This window comes from Anabrus simplex, chromosome 1 (assembly GCF_040414725.1).
Source record: "Anabrus simplex isolate iqAnaSimp1 chromosome 1, ASM4041472v1, whole genome shotgun sequence".
NCBI lineage: Eukaryota > Metazoa > Arthropoda > Insecta > Orthoptera > Tettigoniidae > Anabrus > Anabrus simplex.
Genome location: NC_090265.1, coordinates 1,496,752,495 through 1,496,774,103, shown reverse-complemented (window position 1 = coordinate 1,496,774,103; position 21,609 = coordinate 1,496,752,495). Strand labels below are relative to the sequence as shown.

Here is a 21,609-nt window from a genome sequence, read left to right as displayed (position 1 = left end):
GGACGAACCATACTTAAGTAACTTTTTTCTTTTAATTCTTTATTGCATCCTTTAAGTAGCCTCATTATGACATGTAACGATCTGTATGCTTTCCCAACAATGTCATCAACATGACCCTTCCAGTGCAAATTACTTTCAAATCTCACACCTAAGTATTTGCACTTGCCATCTTTTGGGATAGCTACCTCATCCAAAGTATATTCAAATTCAGTTTTAAAGCTGCTGTTTGAAAAAGTTGTAACAGTTGATTTGCCTCCATTAACCTTCATATTATTTTCTTCAACCCATTGTTGGATACTTTCAAGGTCCCTTTGTAATTCTGAACAATCCTCAATGTTATTTATTTCCCTATAAACAATTATGTCATCTGCATACAATCCTATTTTTGATGTTATATTGTTCCCTAAATCATTTGCGTATATTAAGAAAAGTAACGGACCGATTATACTACCCTGTGCAATTCCCTTCCAAAGTTTCTCTTCCTGCGATAAATTATTTCCTACTTTGACTTTCTGAACCCTTGAATTTAGAAATGGTTTTTATCCAACGTGTAACCCTTACGTCCAATCTTATTCCCTCCAATTTCTGTAATAATATTCCATGTTCCGCTCTATCAAAGGCTTTGGAAAGATCTATGGCTATGCAATCTAACTGGCCTCCTGAATCCAATTGATCTGATATGTCCTGCTGAAATCCCACCAGTTGTGCCTCACAAGAAAATTTCTTTCTAAATCCATACTGGCTCCTCATGAACCAATCTTTATCATCACATATCCCTCTGATGTACTTCGATATTAAACTCTCCAGTATTTTACAAACTATACTGGTCAGGCTGATTGGTCTGTAGTTCTCTGGTTTCCTTTTATCACCCTTTCCTTTATAAATTGGTATTATTATAGATTCCTTCCATTCCTTTGGTATTACACTTTATTTATGACATAGTCAAAGTAGCACGGGTGGTGTGGTGATTGTGATCACATCACGACTAAAAATCACTGATATCAAAAAATCACGATATCAAATCACGCTGTGACTCACAAATCACGGTATCGCTCATCACTAAGCCAAAGAGAAATTTTAAATAAGGCACTATGTACCACCCCATTGTCTTTAATACCTCCCCAGTAATTTGATCACTTCCTGCTGCTTTTCCTTGCTGAAGCAGTTGGATTTCTCTGAAAATATCTTCATTTGTGAATGAGATGCTTCTTGTTTCCCTCTGTGTCTCTCCCTCTCTATCTTCTGTTATGGTTTCGAACTCCTGACAATCATCTACTGAATCTCTGAATTCCCTACTAAAGAGGTTTGCTTTCTCAGTATCTGTTAAATAGTGTTCACCCCCTTCTCCCACCATTGTAGGAATTTGGATTCCTTTTCCTTTTTGATTCCTAATATATGAATACAGCTTTTTCCATTTCCCTTTGTGGTCATTACCCTGTTGAAGAATGCCATTCATATAATTCTCTTTTGCTTCCTTTTTCACTGTATTCAGTTCCCTTATTAGCTGTTTTCTAGTTTCTCTATTCTCCCTACCTTCTTTGATTTTCCTGTTTACTATTCTACATTTTATTTTTAATTTTCTTATTTCCCTTGTGTAATAAACAGGGTCTGAGGTCATTTTACCCTTCTTAACAGGTACAAATCTCTTCTCTCCTTCCCAAATGATTCCTTTAAATTTAGCCCAAAGTGTATCCACATTATTCCCTTCACTTATCCAACAACTGAATTGTGATTTAAGGTAAGCCCCAAATTCATCAACTTTAGTTTTTCTGTACAATTTCTTGTCTTGTGTGACCCTCTTATTAAGCCTTTTTGGTACCAGTCCTACATCCATTATTACAGCCTTATGATCTCCTATTCCTTCAATTACTTCAGTTTTATTAACAATTCCCCATGGTTTAACCAAGAATACATCTAGTAAGTTATTGAGACGAGTTGGTTCTTGTACTACTTGTGTAAATCCTCCCTCCCAAATTAACTCATTTGCCAGTTTCTGTTCATGGGCTTCACTTGCAGCTCCATTCCATTCAACTTCAGGCAAATTTAGATCTCCCCCAATTATTACCATATCATTATTATATTGTTTTTATGAGTATAATCTATTATTTTCTCAAATATTTCCATGTCTCTATCCTCTCTTCCAGGCCTGTATGTTCCTATAATTCCCACCTCCTTCATATTATCACAAACTAATTTTATCCCTAATATTTCATCCCTTTCATCAATAAACCATTCATGTGAACAATAAGTTTCCTTCACCAGAATAAACACCCCCCCCCCCCTCCCTTTTTATCTCCTCGGTCTGTACGATAGACTGTGTACCCTTCTGGAAATAATTCTCTATTACTCACCCCTTCTCTCAACCACCATATAAAGCATGCTATTTGTAGTTATACCATCCATCACTAGAGCACAGAATATTACCGCTATCACTTGTATCTCTTTGCTGGTGAAACAATACATCCCCCCCGGAGTTACATTCTGCACTTAACTCATTTTTAAAATGAATGTAACTTATACCGTTATGGTTTTCAACCATTCAATTTTCACAATTTTTAAAATGTTAATCCAGTACTCATAGTGGACGGCTTTAATGTGTACTTAGTTGTCTTAGATACCACAAATCCTCCAGTTTATCTTGAATATATAGTAACTTTTTGTACTTTTGGTGCTGTTTGATTAGTACCACCACTCAGGTGAAGTGTGCGAGCATCAGCTGATTGTTCAAAGCCATGATTTGTAATACTAGACAAGCAGGTATTACAGCAATAGTTTTGAGTTATTCTCGTATTTCATCAAATCCTAGTATTGCATTTTTAGTATGTGTGGTCTCCGTGTTTTGATGTAATATGCATGTACTGTACTAATATTTGCTACTGTTCGAAAGCATATGATTGTTTACATTTATTAGTTGGTTTGCATGTTATATATCCATATGTAGGTTCTAATAATGCAAATGAATGACACCAATATGTTTAAAACCAGTACTATGCCAGGCTGAGTGGCTCAGGCGGTTGAGGCGCTGGCTTTCTGACCCCAGCTTGGAAGGTTCAATCCTGGCTCAGTCGGGTGGTATTTAAAGGTACTCAATTATGTCAGCCTCGTGTCGGTAGATTTACTGGCACGTAAAAGAACTCCTACGGGACAAAATTCTGGCACCTCAGCATCTCTGAGAACCAAAAGAGTAATTAGTGGGACGTAAAGCCAATAACATTATTATTATTATTATTATTATTATTATTATTATTATTATTATTATTATTATTATTATATATAATTCGCTGGGGCCATCAAGGACCACGTTAAGTCTTGTTGCATTTGACACTGAACTTGGCCTTCTTTAGAGCCCAAATTTCCCTCATTCTTTGTGAGTGGGCCTGCTTACGCTCCTCTGTCCAAGGGGCACCGTGTCTTCTCTTCGGTTGCTCGTCTCGGTTTAGCCCGTTCGTCAATATTTTCTTGCGGAAGAGATCTCTGTTAAGGGCGTCTTCAGCTGAGATATGTAGCATTTGCAGGTCTTTCTAAACCAGGGAATTGTGGTTTTGGGGTTTGAATCAAAAAAGTGAAAGATTTCTTTAGTTAACTTTCTTCCGTCCATTCTTTTCAGATGACCGTAAAATCGTGCCCGTCTGTTTCTTATTGTGTCGGTAATTTTCTCTATTTTGCTGTAGACTTCCTTGTTGGATCTCTTTTGATGGATTCCATTTCTGTACTTTGATCCCAAGATTCCTCTCACAATTTTGCGTTCTCTTTTCTCCAGTTCTTCAAGGAGTCCTTTGTTGGCATTTAGAGACAAGGTTTTGGCTGCATATAGAACTACTGGCTTCAGAACTGTTTCATAGTTGCGTATCTTGGTGTTCTGGGACAGGCATTTTTTGTTGTAGATTGTGCGGGATGTTTGGTAGGCTATTTCCAGTTTGCGTACTCGCTCCTGAAGTGCTTCTTTGTCCAGTCCATTTTTCATGATGATCTCACCCAGGTATTTGAATTTGTCTACTCGGGTGATGTCCCCGTATTTTGTATGGAGTTTTGGTGGAGCCTCTTTGATGTTAGTCATTACTTCTGTTTTCTCAAACGATATCTGCAAACCAGTTTGTTCGGCAATTTCCTTTAAAATTTCAACTTGAGCTCTAGCGGTTTCTATGTCGTTTGAGAGAACAGCAATATCATCGGCATATGCTAAGCAGTCTGTTGCGATCCCCTTGGATTTGGTTCCTATTCTCAATGGACTGTAGTTGGTTTCCTGTAATCTCACCCGCCAGGTTCTGATGATCTTTTCAAGAACACAGTTGAAGAGTATTGGGGATAGCCCATCACCTTGTCGGACTCCTGTTTTGATGTCAAAGGAATGCGAGAGACATCCGTGGAACTTCACCTTGGATTTTGTATCGGTCAGGGTGGCTCTAATTAATGCCAGCAGTTTCAAATGAACTCCAAATTCATTTTAGCAGGACTTCCCGGTCAATGGAGTCATACGCTTTCTTAAAGTCCACAAAGACAGACACATAATGCTTGGACCTTAGTGTACAATATCTGATGATCGTTTTGAGATTTTGGATCTGTTCAACTGTTTAGCGACCTTTTCTGAACCCTCCTTGGTATTCACCTATTTGATGTTCGACTTGTGCTTCCAAACGCTCCAGGATGGCAAGTGATAGAATTTTGTAAGTCACGGGTAGCAAAGATATTCCTCTGTAGTTGTTGATGTTCTTCATGCTGCCTTTTTTGTGTAATGGATGGATCAAAGCTATTTTCCAATCTTCGGGTAGGGTCTCCTTGTTCCAAATTTCTTCTATTTGCTTTTGCAAGATATCAAGTGATTCTTCTGGGGCATATTTCCATAGTTCTGCTACTACTGAGTCTTCCCCCGGCGCTTTGTTATTTTTGAGACGGGCAATGTGGCGCTTGATTTCATCTCTGTCGGGTGGTCTGGAATCTGGGTGTCTGAGTAAGGGTTCCTTGGTCTCAATGGTGCTTTGCGGTTTAGAGCAGTTAAGTAAATTCTTGAAGTAATCTGCCAGAATGCTGCATTTTCTTCATTTGACGTCGCCAGTGTGCCGTCCTTTCGCTCAAAGCATAGAGATGGTGGTTTATAGCCAGTGAGTTTGCGTTTGAAGGCTCTGTAGTACTCTCTGCTTTCATTCTTCCTAAAGTTTTGTTCTATCTTTTCAATGAGAGATTTTTCGTATTTACGTTTCTCAGTTCTGAACACCCTAGCTGCTTGGGCACGTTGGGTTTTGTAGGTTTCCCAATCATTTTCTGATTTCGTAGAGTAGTACTGTTTCCACGCATTGAGTCTTTCTTGGAGGACTGATTCGCAGGTACCATTCCACCAGGCATGCTTTTTGCTTCTCTTGATTTCTGCAACGTCTTTAGCGGCCTCAACAAGGAGACTTTTGGCGTTGTTAAAGTCGCAGTCATTTGGTCTAGCCTTCTCCTGGAACTCCTCGACCCTTTGCCGAAGTTTATCATTGTCGAAGCGTGTGATCTGTTTGGTTGTCTTCCTTGTGTTTGTGGGAACTGGTTTGAATTTGATAAGAGACATATAATGATCTGAGGCCACATTGATGCCTTTCTTTACCTTGACATTCATAATCTCAGGGCTGTTTCTCCTGGAGATTGCAACATGATCAATTTGGAACTCTCCGAGAGCTTGGACGGGAGAACGCCAAGTCATTTGCTTTCTGGGTAGATGGCGAAAGTGGGTCGACATGACCTGCAGATTGTGATTTTCGCAAATGGACACCAGTCTTTTGCTGTTGGGATTGGTTCTTTTGTGAGCAGGGTAATTTCCTATAACTTTCTTGTACTTCTGTTCACGACCTAGTTGGGCATTGAAGTCACCCAAAAGAAGCTTGACACGGTGTTTGGGGATTTTGTTTAATTTTTCATCCAGTAGGTCCCAGAAATTATCAACTTCTTCTGGATCAGACTTGTTCTTATCGTTTGTAGGAGCATGTGCGTTAACTAGGGCGTAGGTTTTGTTCACACATTTAATTGTGAGTATAGACAATCTGTCATTCACAGGTTTGAAATTTGCAACCGATTTAAGGATCTTGGTTCTAACAGCAAACGCGGTTCCAAGCATCACAGCTCCATTGAGGATTCCTCTTTGCGCTTTGTTCTTGAAAAATCGGTAGCATTCGGATTCAAAAATCTCTTCATCTGGGTACCTTGTTTCCTGTAGGGCCATTATGGATATCTGATTTTCCTGAAGAGCTTTGGTGAGGGTTTTCAGCTTGCCAGTTTGTGTAAGTGAATTTATGTTGGAAGTTGCTAGAAAGGTTTTAAATTTTGGCCGGAGTTTTTGACTCTTCGGGGTACACCGAGACGCTCCGACTCGTCTCTTGCATGATGTCGAGTCTCCCCCAGAATCCGAACAAGACTCGTGCGCCGTGGCGTTCACGACGAGGGATTTATCCGAAGATTTACCCCCTGGGGTATGTTTCTCGAAATGTTGTGCCATCATGCTTTTTGACTTGACTTTGCTTTGGACGGGTACCCATCCTTTTACAACTAGGGTTGTTAGCCCTAGAGGTTGCCTCAAGATGTTTTCTGGCTTCTGGTCATTCACCAGTCTTCGCCGTAACCCTGGCAAGGGACCAGTTTTTTTTTCACGGTGGTATTTTATTTCCCTACTACCCTCTGACTCTGCTGGCGGCGGAGCCAGCGAGCTTCCCCAATTCCCATGGGACGTGCCCGATGGAGGTAACCGGTAAATCCCCACACGGGTATTATTATTATTATTATTATTATTATTATTATTATTATTATTATTATTATTATTATTATTATTATTATTATTATTATTATTATTATTATTATTACTACCAGTACTATGATCAGTGTCAATTATAAATAGTTGCCCACAATGCTACAAATCATTTGCAACCGTGCTACATTGCAAGCAATGAAGATAGTAAAAATAAACCTGACAATGAATTTTAAGACAATCACAAAAATCTAAAACATCCAGCTCTTACAAATTGAACACTACCATACTAACATTTGTTTCGTCTCGACGTGAGAATAAAGTAAGATCAGAGCTGGTGTTGTACAGAGTCCAGTTCCGAAGACTTCTTAAATTACATGTCTTTGACTCACCAGATGGGGCAGAAACTTATAGAGCACAAGTGCTTAGAGTTTATACAATCTGGAACTGTCTGTATTGGTGTGATTTTGAAGGTTCAATTATGAAGCAGCACTGAGTTCAGTCTGTGCATAGCATAGGCAGCAGATAGTCATGTTGGAGAGTGGCAAACTTCCATGGTGCTGACACAGTGATATATCAAGGTAGGATGCAATCGTTACAATCTGGGGTCCAATGGTGCATAACTGTCAACTGCCTAAATCCAAGGAAAGACTGATAGTGATACAATGTTGACTGACTCTTTTGTGTCTAGTTCAGATTTCACATGGACTGCCACAACTTTTAACCCAGGACCCTGTGGTAAAGGACTGATGACTAACTGCGTCAGCCCAAAGAGAGAGTATTTAGTTGTGGGACACTGACAATGGTAAGAGAAAGGCAAAATTTGAGAAGACCTGCCTCACTTATTTATCCAGCACAAAATTTTATTTTAATAGTGTTCATAAAAGTACTGTTGAACGTATGATTTGTTTTCAATCAAACTGCATGTTGAATATGAAAAGAGTCGTATGCGCAGACAAACGTCTGTTACAATTTTGTGGCATTTGAGATATTCACGGAACAAAGATCTGTGATGTGTCCTGGATCTGTATTTGCAGGTAGTTTGAGCATATTTCAACAGATGGCTATAGTATTCTGGAAATTGTGAAGAGAAATGTACTTGAAATAATGGAACAAAAGTCTGTGTTACATCGTTTCCCCATGCGAGCGCTTGAGGGTGTCACGAATTGAATGCAATGTAATGAACACATTCTAGTCCGGAGACTGTTCTGGTGTGTTCAGTCTTATATTATTGATTTATTTAGTTTCTCATCAACACCATAGTCATGCAATCAGACGATAGTAGTGATCGTAATGTAATGTTGTCCCCAAACAGTGTACACAAGTTGACGAAAAACAGATATAGGAAAAGGAAAAATGACCCCTGTGAGTGGAATGATGTAAAACGTAAATAATTAAGGGACAGTGGGAAAGCTTACACCAGTAAAAGAGGTAAGCATGTAGAAGAACGTAAGAAACCAACAGATAATTTTGATTGTAAATGTAGGAGGTCTGGGTGTAAAGAATAGAGTTGCGAATTAAAACTGTCCTATTTCCTGGAATTTTATAAATTATCTCATGATGAACAGACCTTTTATTTAATGAAATGTGTTGACTTAGAGAAATCTAACAGATGAAGGAAATGACTAACAGATGTAACTTCTCGGAAAAAAAGCAACATTTCGTTACAGATTAGGCTCCCTGCAAGTTTGTAAAACTACCCTTATGCACACATTTTCAATTTCGCACAGACGTATCCAAACTTTCCAGAGAAATATGAAAGATGAGGTCAGTGTTCCTAAAGACCAGATGAAATCAAAAACAAAGTTACAGAACAAATAAACAGCTTCCCTAGGCAGCCCAGTCATTATTCTTGACACAAAATTGAGAAAGAGTACCTGTCACCCTGAGGCTGAAGTACGCCTTATGTACTATCAATCAACCTTTTAAGAAATGAATCTGAAAATAGGCTCTCCACGAAGTGACACGTGTAAATACTGTGACTTATTGTTTAACAAACTTCAAGCTGCTCAAACAGAAGAAGAGCAGAAGAAAATACAGACTGATAGTATGCTGCACCATTACAAAGCTGATCAAGCGTATAACGCCATGCACAACGATGGTGAAATTTCCAAAAGGAATGAAAATGTAACTGTGCTTTCTGTCGATCTACAACAAGTTCTGTTCTGCCCTACACTCACGCAATCCTGCATGTACTACCAATGCCAGCTGTCCTCCTACAATTTTGCTATACATGACAAGGGACGAAATAAAGGTAACTTTCTATCTTTGGAATGAAACAATTGGGAAGAGAGGATTGACAGAAATAGCATCATGTTTATTAAAACACATCACTGAAAACTTGCAACCAAGCAGTTTGCAGAGCAGTAAACTTATTGTGTGGTCCGATCGATGCGTAGGACAAAATAATAACTGGCTACATCTTGTACCGATCGATGCATAGGACAAAATAATAACTGGCTACAGGTACTTTTCAGGAAACTTGTTACCTCGGGATGTTTTGATGAAATTCATCAAAAATTTCTCTCTTCGGAACACAGCTTCCTACCATGCGACAGAGACTTCATATTAATTGAAAAACAGAAAAAGGTTTCTATAGTCCACATTCCTTCTGAATGGAAGTATGTGATAGGAGAATCTTTTATTTTAAGAAACTATAAAAGAGTATAGTTGGACAGAAATGACTTCAAAAGTTTTGAACCATTGACCAGGGGTATCATGAAGAATAAAGAAAAATCACGGAGGCTAGGTGGATAAAATTTACTAAAGATGAGCCTAGTGGTGTATTCGTTAGAAAATCGTACAATACAATAATACCATTCCAATATTATTCAAATGTGACACCAAGAAATGCCATCATTGGTGAGACATTTTCAGTTGTTGACCTTGTTCCTTTGTATCCTGATGACCTGCTGATTACAAGGGAAAAATAGAAGTATCTTCAGGATATGGTGAAATACTTGAAGGAGGTGTATCATAGTTTCTATGTAAACCTAAAAACAGTGTAACATTAGAATATAAACTACAAGTGAGTTGAAAAATATAACTTACAGTGTTGCTATTATTCATTATTTTCTGTGTATATCAATTTAAATATATTTGTTATACATTTTTAAATCTTGCCATTAATGTGTAACCAGATGATGTAATAATATTATAAAGATGTGCAAATTATTATGTTGAAGTACCAGAAGGAAGAGCACAGTAGTTACTTTCTAAAATAATCTTAACCACTGTAAAGAAATGAGTTCAATTACATTTTATATTTAATGGAACAGTATTTGTACGCACCAAATCATTATAATTAGGCTAAAACTTTAAAATAACACTATTCTCCTCTGTATGCATCCATTATGTGCAAATGAGTGAGCGCATGCACTTCCAACCTGTTGGTTTACAGAACAAAAGTCTATGTTACATTCTCTCGTGCAGCCATGTCCCGCGGTCGACAGTCATCTTTATTGCTGTTTTTCTAAACGTATAGGGAATGTAACATAGATGTTTGTTCGCGCATATGACTCGAATGTTGGGGATTTACCTAATATAAATGGAAATAAACAAATTTATCATTTCCCATAAACTTGTATTTTAACCAATTTTATTTTTTCCAGACTGAAGACTGGTATGCACTCTCAGGAATCACACCAATTGGAGAGTGGGGTTCCTTACGCCTACGCACACGTTATTTGCATGACTTAATAATGCCCCAAGAGGAATATTCACCCATGCAACAGCTTGTACTTGATCCCTCACTGGAAGTTGTAAGGGCTCTTGCAGATATATGTCACTTGGACCGAGTACCCCTAGCAAATTCACTCCTGCGGATATTTAGGTATGAATTCTGTTTTCATTAAGACATCTCCTTTCTTTCTTTCTTTCTTTCTTTCTTTCTTTCTTTCTTTCTTTCTTTCTTTCTTTCTTTTGCACACATGAATGAACCTTTTCTAATTTGCTCCAGATTGTTTTAAATAATTTATCATTTGAATTTGTTTTTACTGGGGATTACTTGAGTTGAACATTTCATTACTAGCTTCAAATCTGTTTTAATGCATTGCATTGTTTCTGATGAGGGTTCAGTCTATCAGTTTTAACATCAATATATCTTATAAACTGCCGTGTTGCTCTTCATGCTGTCAATCTCCATGTCATGTCTAGATCTCTACAAGCTTGACTTCTTTTTATGAAGTTATAAAGGAGCATGTAATTCATCTTCAAATCTGAAGATTTTCTTCTCTCTGGGTCTTAATCCCTATTCTGTGCTTATTTGAATGAGGTCTAATGTCTGACTGGAACAATATTTTATAAATGTGTGTCTGAAAGTTCAGTGTGCAGTCTGCCTTACATAACAAATACTCTTGCTTCTGGGCAGTTACATAATGCTTTCTACTGTAGGAGGCTGGATCTTATTCGTGTGAAAGCTGTTTTCCTCATTTATTGCTTTTCCTGTTCCAGTCATGTCCTAATGTAATGCAGATGGTAACTGAGACTATAAAATTTAATTGTAGATTTCACTGCATAGACCACTAGTCATCGTAAACTTTCAGGAACTTGATAAGATGTTTTATAAATTTTGTTAACAAAGAGTTGGATTCTTCGTATGCATTAATTTACCTCAGTGCAATCCCACTTGGCTATCATGCCCCTGTATAGGTGTGTGCCATGTGTAACTAAGCACATCTTGTAGTTACATTGACACAAGTATTTTAGAATTGTGTAGTTGTTCAGTGTTTTCCATCTATATCCTCTTCTTGACATACCATGAAGTTGTAGGTATATTTATGATTGTTATTTTCAAGTTTACAAGCCTTGGTGAAAAGTAGAACCTCTGTTGTTTATTTCATCCTCTCCGTCACCACTGTATTATTGATTTATTTCAGCACAAGAGTTGCAAAGCATAGAACACCTGTAACACCACATTTCAAAAGACTAGTTTTTTATAGTTGCAGTATGTTACAGTCCATCCTTCCATTCCATACAGTAAGGTTGGAAAGGCATAGTCTAAAATTTGGGAATGTAAACTCTAAGATAAAGATTTAGTTCCTTGTTGCATTGTAGGCTTTTTCGTTTTGATTAATATGTATTCCCAGTGCTTAATACACTATTTGTAATTTTATTTCTTTATAACAGCTAACTAAACCTCATTTAAATAATGCTTTAGGTATGAACGCAAAGAAGCTGATCTGCTCAAGTCTCTGAATGAAGCTGAAATCGAAAAGGAAGAAGAAACATCCACACTGTTTCGTGCAGCATCGCTTACTACAACGCTTATGGACCTCTACATGAAGTCCGTCTGCACAGGGTTCCTACATTCGGCTATTCAAGACACTATTCTTAAGCTTCTTGAAGCCAAACAGTCTTGTGAAGTGAGTTTAATATCCGTACATTTTTTACTCACAGTGTTTGTCATCTATTCTTTTCCAACTACTATAGCCTTGAAAATGTATGAAACTCGGTAAGTAAAGAGAGAGTAGTATTTATATATTTAATATCTTATTTCACATATTGGAACTCACACTACATGGAATGCTGTTCTATTTGACCATACATATACCTTCATATATACCAGGCATGTCAAACAGACTGCAGTGAGACATTGCACGGCCTAGAAATGACCTTGCACGTGTGTGGGCAGAACTACTCCTCTCTAGGGATGGGACAAATGGTTACTTTCCATTATCATTTTCCTGTGTATCCATTACACTGTGGTATTAGGTTGGCGTATTAGGATATAAATGTAACATAATAAAAGTTGCAAGTCAACTTTTGGAAGGAACATGCCTTATACCTGTTGTCTCTTGTAGCCCCTAACCGCACCTTAATAAGTACTTACAAATAGCAATACTATTTCTTCATCTCGCTTCCTTCTCTCCCACCGTCCCTTTCACCAGCTCGTCACTCACATTCTTAACTATTCCTAGAAAAATATTTGCAATGACCCATTTACATTCCGAGAACCAATACCTCGAAACCTTCATGTATAAAACGCGCGGTAGCTGCTGTGTGCATTCATAGATGTCCAAGGAACTGTAGTTGAACAGACATTAGGACCAGACTTTATAAAATATGTTGATGAATGAGTGCCATATACACTTCAGATGCCACCGGAATGAGTTGTGAGAAAATATCCCTACCATGCAAGACGTAAGCAGAGTTTAATCCAGTACTTTTTTGTTTAGGGGTTGTAGTAAGGATGTAAAGGAGAGGGCATACAAGTCTCTGGTAAGACCCCAACTAGAGTATGGTTCCAGTGAATGGGATCCTCACCAGGATTACTTGATTCAAGAACTGGAAAAAATCCAAAGAAAAGCAGCTCGATTTGTTCTGGGTGATTTCCGACAAAAGAGTAGCATTACAGAAATGTTGTAAAGTTTGGGCTGGGAAGAACTGAGAGAAAGAAACGAGCTGCTTGACTAATTGGTACTTAGTTTTGTTTTAGACAACAACTACTTCACCTTCAATAAGAAAATTTACAAACAGGAAGGTTTGGCGATGGGAGACCCATTATCTGGTATATTAGCCGATATATACTTAGATAACCTTGAACACAGTAAGATCATTGATTACATCAATGGACTCTGTCTTTGGCATCGCTATGTCGATGATACCATAGCAATCATAGATAAACAGATCAACAACAGCGTTAACATACTATCATTTCTTAACAATTTGGATAATAACATTAAATTCACTAAAGAAGATGAGATCAATAGCTCTTTGAATTTCCTAGACATCAAAATCACACGAGTATCAAACAAGTTCGACTTCCAAATATACAGAAAACCCACCTTTTCTCCAACAACCATAAAAAATTATTCATTACATCCCAACTCACATAAAAAAGCCACTTATCACAGTCTAATATATAGAGCATTAAAAATTCCAATGTCCTCTACTAATTTAAAGAATTACTGTTCATTAATGAAATAGCTAAATTCAACGGATTTAACACAGATATAATTGACAATATCATCAACAAAACCAAATTAAAACTAGCTACCAATTTAACTCCATTGAAACCCGTCAAACCAAAATACGCCAAATTCACGTTCATTAACCATAAGATTTATCCGATAACCAATCCATTAATGAAGCACGATGTAAAAATAGCCTACACAACAAAAAATACTAATCACAATTTTTTCTTTAATCATAACTTCATTAACATTGAAACCGTCCAGGCTTCTCCAGCCAGACTAATTTAATATACTATCATTTTACGCGATATCACTCGATATCAAGTTTATCCTCCATCGGCAATTATTCGTAATATCATATTTATTCAATGTCAAGCATTTGTAAATAAGGCTTATGCAATCATATTATATAATTATAACATCATTTATTATTTAAATTATTATATTAGGTAGGATTGGAATTCATTATGTACTGTAAATATGGTCAATATGTTGAGACATAGTTGTTGTCATTTCATCTCATACTTGTGTATACGGAAAAGGTTATTCTTATAGCAGGGGAAAATTATATGAGTCATTGGGTTAAACTCATGAGCCAAGGCAGTAAACAGCGACTCGCGCGCGAGGCTTGCATACCAGCAGACTACATCATCGCCACGCCTACTGGACTCGTCAAGAAGAAAGAAGAGGGAGATGATAATGCGATCTACGAATCAGATGCTTCGTTATATAGAGAATTGATATTGAGCTATTATCAAGAGTGGGGAGAGCCCGGTGATATATTATGTAGCGCGGAGCATTCCTCGATTCACAGAGTCTCGGATACTCACTCACATCGCTACTTCTGCTGAGAACCTAACTACGATTAGAACTTCAACTGTGAACATCTACTTTGAACGACGTTATTGATTTTGAGACAGTGTGTGGTCTCTCCGAGACATAGTTATTTTGTACAGTGTGTTGTCGCTTCAACACTTAACTCAGCTGCGGTAATGTTATCAGATCTGCGTGAGACGAAACAACCTTATGGCTTGCGTTATATTCAGTAAATCTTCTGGACGAAGAACTATGTTTAGTTCAAGTTCATGGAATTTGGTACAAGTCTGTAGAAATAGAATAGCTCAGTTGGATTGATATTTCTACTCACATGGAAAAATTCATATCTCTGAATTTTCTCCTCATACGATCAACGCTGATCAGTTTTTACAAGTATAGGGCTAATGTCTAATTTAAAGACTAGGCAATTAGGGAGTGTTAGTCCAGATAGCCCGTACCACATGAGAGAAGGAAGGATGTCCCATGGAGCCAATTCTACATCGAGAAGAAGAGAACGAGTAACCACGGAAACCAGATGACTTCAACGGAAACTGCAATTGGTGAGCTTCAGTTAGATAAAGCAAGCAATAGTAATTTGAGTAACGTAAATTCTAAATCCCTCCACGCTTTAAGGAACTTTTCTGATTCATCTCATTTTTTGTATAATAAATAAATTGTATAATAAATTCATTTGTATTTTATATTACATTAATTTTCTTTCTCAAACGATACTTAATGGTTAATTATTTAAAATCCTACCCCTGTGATTTAAGTATAAGTCTCTATGCTAGTAAATATAAATTTTGCTTTACAGTTTTATTTAAAACTGTAACGCTGGCGCCCATACATCACACAGAGAAATGGGAAACCATGGAATGTTAATTGTTTCTGTTTGCGTGGCAATTTGCGGGCAAGCCACATATAGTTTATTTGATATTCATGTGTCCCAAGGTATTAACTTTCGTCTCCTCTAGTGAGAACCTTAAGGTCGAACAGTTACAACATCACAGACAATAGTTATTCTGGATCAGGAAGATATAGATTGAAATGCTCTACATTTTTCTTATGTTGGCCAAATTGGCCGCAGCGTCTCCACCAGATACGCCGAACATTACAATGCTCAAAGACACAATAAATTCTTCGCAATGGCCAACCACAGGAGGGACACAGGACATAAATTCACTACAATAGAACAAGACCTTCATATTCTCAAAAGAGTCGATAAAAGTAAACTTATGACAGAATACGAAAATGTATTCATTTTCCTCGACCAACATTTCAATAAAGATAAGAACCTAAGTGACATTATTGATTTTTTAAAAAAAAGCCCCCTTATATGAACAGATTTTAATTCTATTACAAAATTCAATTTCCCTCGCCAATATATTCTTAAAAATTTTCAACCTCAAATTAATAAGCATTCCCACCTCCTCTACAGCTAACACACTCCCCTCCCTTCCCCTCACAGCTAGTACCTCTAATTCAAATGCATCCAATAAACCCATAGCCACACACACTATAATATCGCTCCCTCCAATGGCTTCTCACCGATACAACACGCGCAGTAATACACTCTCCTCCTTCTCTCCCACCAATAGCAGCTCCCCTCCAAGTACTACGAACAAGCCAATAATCACGCCTCCGCAAACAGTTCCCCCTCCAACACAAACCTTCAGCTACAACACTCGTAGTAAGAAGTCTACAGTTGTCAATACACTTAATTCAGAACGTACAAGCTACCTTCAACTCGTCAAATGGTAAATATACACGATCTCCGCTAAACTTTTTAAAAATCTTTTTTCTGGTTTCCTTTTACAGATTCAACTGTCAATAAACTCATATTATTGACAACATTTTAACTTTGCTTCAAATTGAGATGGTCCACAGAGGTCCAATTTTAACACTGTTCTTCAACCTTTAATCTACAACTTTTTATCTTCTTATCAATGTGTTCTACATTTCTACCATATGCCTATGACGTTCGTCTTTTGTCTCCTTGAAAGGAATATAGTGATCTCTTGACCAAACCTTTAACATTATTTCCTCAATATTACTTTTTGAATAAATATGACAGATCATCATTCTCGTCAGAGTCTAATTATAACCGCCAATCGGTCAACTTAATTTTATAGCAATCTTACTACTTGTTCATCACAATCTGTTGCTTTGTCCATTTTACTTGTAATAGCAGCCTTTTAATGTCAATAATTTTAATACTTTTGCCTTTGTAATTCCTCACATTGTAGAAAAAAATGTTAAAACCAACATTGTTATTTTTAATGTTAATTTTAGTTTGTCTCTTTAAGATTTTTAAAATTAATTTCATCTTATTATATGTTTTTTTGCTAGTTGCTTTATGTTGCGCCGACACATATAGGTCTTATGGCGACGATGGGACAGGGAAGGGCTGAGAGTGGGAAGGAAGCGGCCGTGGCCTTAATTAAGGTACAGCCCCAACATTTGCCTGGTGTGAAAATGGGAAACCACGGAAAACCATTTTCAGGGCTGCCGACAGTGGGGTTCGAACCTACTATCTCCCGAATACTGGATACTGGCTGCACTTAAGCGACTGCAGCTATCGAGCTCGGTTTATTATATGTTAATCAAGTGCTTATTTTTATGCCGAGGTTAAGACAATGGCTGATGATGCCTTCATACTAGGCGAAACATGTACAATTTTTAGTTAATAGATCAATGTAAATCATCCAAGACAATGACTTATTGTATTGATTAGGTGGTTAATAAATAACTTACTGTTATTATTCTAATCAAATATCAGCAATAGGACCAAAAATGATTTTTATTACATGGAATAAGTGGTATGTTCCGAGCTGTCAGCAGAGAGATGGCATGGAATAACATTAGTAGACGAATAAGTTTGAGTGGCGTCTTTAAAAGTAGGAAAGATCACAATATGAAGATAAAGTTGGAATTCAAGTGGACAAATTGGGGCAAATATTGATAGGAAGGGGAGTTAGGGATTGGAATAACTTACCAAGGGAGATGTTCAATAAATTTCCAATTTCTTTGAAATCGTTTAAGAAAAGGCTAGGAAAACAACAGATAGGGAATCTGCCATATGGGAGACTGCCCTAAATGCAGATCTGGACGGACGGACGGCCTTAACTGAGGAACAGTTCCAGCATTTGCTTGATGTGGAAATGGGAAACCACCGAAAACCATCTTAAGGACTGCCGGCAGTGGGGTTCGAATCCACCATCTCCCGAATACAAGCTAACGGCTACGTAACACAAACCGTGTAGCCAACTCGCTCTGTAAACCCAGTACAAAAGGCTCCAAAATAGTCTCGTCATATAGAGAAGGTTGTGGATCGAAACCGACTTTCAACCTATTAGGTCGTCTTACATTTAGTATGTGTTGAAGAGATGTTAGGTACAGAACAAAAATGGCCAACCAGACACCAGTGGGATCCAAACCCACATCCTCCCGATTTCGCATAGGTTGCAACCGGATCCCACTGGTGTCCGGTTGGCCATTTTTGTTCTGTACTTAACATCTCTTCAACACGTACTAAATGTACATAACACGACCTAATAGGTTGAAAGCCGGTTTTGATTACAATGCAGTCATGAAAATTCAATATTCAAGGTTGTGGGTATTTGGTATACAACAGTGTAAGTGACTTGCCCAGCACTTTTTTATTTTCTCTCTCTATATATATCACTCTCTTTTGTTCTGGGAAAAAATTATGATAGAGCTTTTGCTGCACTGCCTCACAGGTTGCAGTCGATGATGAAATTTCAGGAGACACAGATTCACGTGATGGGACTTGCAATAGCTTTTCAGGACCTAATATTTGAGTACCGTGTGTACATTACAGAACTGTTTGAACCAGTAGAATTTTTTAATTTTTTAAGAAAAATTATTATTATTATTATTATTATTATTATTATTATTATTATTATTATTATTATTATTATTATTATTATTATTATTATTATTATTATTGGGTACCTTATTTCAACGCATTTCTAAGAAACTGTTTTCCTGTAATTGAGTTTTTGTCCACATAAATCGTATCGGATTTAATATTACATCCACTCACCCATTGTCCAGAACACGGAGTGAAACTCGAGATGTAAGGTGGGAAGACCACGCTTAACTGTTCCAAGGAACTTAAGCTACTGTATGTATTACCACTAATAAGCCTAATACAAAGCACTTCGAATAACTAAACAATATCTATAACCGACCAGCAAGTGACAGGATATGAATATCAGTATTGCCACTTAACTGTTACAAAAGTATTGCTCGTGCCTGCGCAGGAGTGCATGCTTAAAGCGAGCTGCTATGCTCCTTAATACCCATTAGCCAATCAGAAACTCCCTACCCTTCCCTTGGTTTCGCTGTGACAGTTACTTTAGTATTAGGGTCTCCGGAGGAACATAATATTTCTGGAACAGCTTACTGTTATGGATTAGGATACAGTATCATATTACAATATGTAACTCCCATCTCTACTCCTCTCTAGGCGGGAGCGAAGGGAGTTGAACTGACAGTAAATTTGCTCACGGTAGGGATGAGGAAACCAGATCTGTTCGTGCCACGTGAAATAAAAGGGTGATGCAAGACGAGAGTGCTGAGAGGAAAAATTATGGTAGAATCGACCCAGAAAGTTCACACTGTTTCCTAAGACACAAACACGAAGGAGAAGCTCAGTGCTTAGTGTAAAAGACGTGTCGTTTGTGTCATTATGAGCAGTATCATGCACATCCGTACAGGATAGGAGGTTTAAGGACCTTGATGTTGTGAAAGGAAAGTTGCAGCTCTTTTGTGTACCGTTTAGGCCCGGTTTCATCAACACATGTTAAATATATGCTAACAAGTAGTTAATTAGTTAAAAATTTAACATCTTGTTAGGTTTCTTGCATTTCATCAAACTCTTCTTGTGAACTGTTAAGTAATCGACTGTTAACTCTCCTAATACTGTGAACTGGTGCGAATCAACGAGGCAGTGGTACAAACATGCTGTTTTACAGCGCGCTCCGATGCGCTTTTGTTTGAGTACAGCTGTAAAATATGGCGCGTGAAGTGAAACGGAATAGTAGTTCTAATTTTTCCTCCTTCGAAAAAGAGTTGTTAATTGCATTAGTTAGTAAATATATATAAGTCATTGAGTGCAAGTGCACAGATGGCTTGACGATAAAACTTAAAATGAATACAAGATTTATTGCTCAACCTTCTCAATACTTAAAATCATTCAACGTTTAACAAAACATTACAATATGATAGTGTCAGGTACTAGTTTCGGTCCATTTTTTGGACCATCATCAGCCTAGCCGAAATTGCAAGCAAAAGACAAAAACTAAATTAATATGGATGAACAAGAGGATGGATGGTAGTGGAATGACATACAAGTAAAAACCTTATACATAAGTTACAATAAATATGACCAGAATGTTAAAATTAACAAATGAATAAAATAATTGTGATGTCGTTTAAAATTTCTTGATGCCAAAGTCTAGGTTGACGGTTGGACTCGTGTTGCACATTTAAATTCAAGTGAAGTCTTAGTTTTCTGGAATGTTCTGGGGGCAAGTTCCACGATGGCGCAGAGGAAATTGTCCAATATGACCAATATAGACTTGACGAATTGAAAAAGCTGGACTTGTTCTATGTAGCTTAAGCAAATGCTGTGTTTAAAGGAAGTCTCAATTCAGTCGGAACCCAAAGAACCTGAAGAACAAAATTAGAATTAACTCAAAAAATCTGATAAAGTACTAAGGTTCGTTGGGTTCCAGCCTTTATTATTTTCACGCCGGAAGACTGGGGGCATAAACATATCACGGTTCATTAAGGACAAGAGCTCCTTTCATCCCGGGAATTCAAGACATTTAAATGGTGCGTATTGTAACCCTCTATTTCCTCTTCCATTTGAGCCAGGTGTGATCGACCTGCGATCGGCAGTTCTCATGTAATTTGGCTCGCGCCTTTAATTATTCCATTAGTGTCCCTCAGTGGGTGGAGTCTTATTTGAGCATGATTCTTAGCTTGGGGGACGCTCTACACTCACATGTGTTAGTAATCCATTACAGCTGGACATCCAGTGACGTCATTTCGCCCCTTGAATAAAGTATTCCATATTTTCAGTCTGGGATACGCAGAAAATTCAGCTCTATTCATTTGTGTGCCTCCCATAATTTTCCCATGTCTGGATCAAAATATCCTATAATTTATATGCGCCAAAATTCGACGTTGGCATCCGTGGAACGTGCATAAAAAAACGGAAGTTCCTTCTGTTAGTGTAAAACCCTGAGAAACTAGGCCCCACCTCTGGGTGTATTAGACTACCGCAGCATCGCGTCATATCTCTAACTCTGCAAGTTGAGAGGGCATTTTCACGAGGGCTTGGCTCCAGCCCAACCTTTCCTTTGTTTTCCAGGCGATCTTTCGCGGGTTTTGTTCTGGCCGCACGCTGCTCGGTCCCCTCGCCCATCATCCTACAAATGACGCAACTTTTGAACTGATTTTAATAGGGTAGAAAGGCACCTATGATTTCAATGAGCTGTACAGGACGCTGTACGGTTTCAATAGCGAGAAAACAATACAATACAATACAGTTCGATGATCGATCGCATTTTGTGGCAAACTTGACTGTACTATATGTATCATGAAAACATATTCCAAGCACCAGTAGAGAAATTATACCATCTCACTATAAATTTATATGGGAATAGCCTCTTAGAAATTTAACCAGATGCAATAAAATATAAACTAACCTCTGAATTCAGTGATATGCTCTGCCATACCTTGACGTGTATCATATTCTTTCTTAATTTCAGTGTGGAGTATTAAAATTAAGTGATCGTTTACTTAGCCTTTATTTCTAACGAGTTAACAACTGCTATAGACCATGTTTTTTGCGCATTTATTATGAAAACATGTTCTCCTCTTTCTTTTCTAATTTTCTTTATGGAACAGCAGTTGACGGGTATTACTAATTGACTCCGACATAGCCTTTGAATCAACAAATTAATTTAAAACACCACCTAATCAATACTTTATTTCTTGCCTTTTGGCAGAATTATAAAAACATCATATACAGGACATGTTTCGACCACTTAGTGGTCACCTTCAGCTGTCTTTAAATAGCTTAGATGAAACCCAGACTTTTTAACGTTGTGTACTTGTATTACATATTGCTCA

The 21,609-nt window shown here is 37.7% G+C and overlaps 1 protein-coding gene across 2 annotated transcripts in view; it reads left to right on the top strand.

The window, feature by feature from the left end:
* vap (RAS p21 protein activator vap) overlaps positions 1-21,609 on the top strand; it is a 446,783-nt gene that overhangs the window by 355,989 nt on the left and 69,185 nt on the right. For both annotated transcript variants that reach the window (XR_010858638.2, XM_067137984.2), the window contains exons 12-13: positions 10,324-10,544; positions 11,871-12,075. Coding sequence is in view for 1 of the 2 variants with exons in the window: in XM_067137984.2 (XP_066994085.1) it covers positions 10,324-10,544; positions 11,871-12,075 (426 nt within the window). In the remaining variant the exon portion in view is untranslated. The remainder of the gene's footprint in view (positions 1-10,323; positions 10,545-11,870; positions 12,076-21,609) is intronic.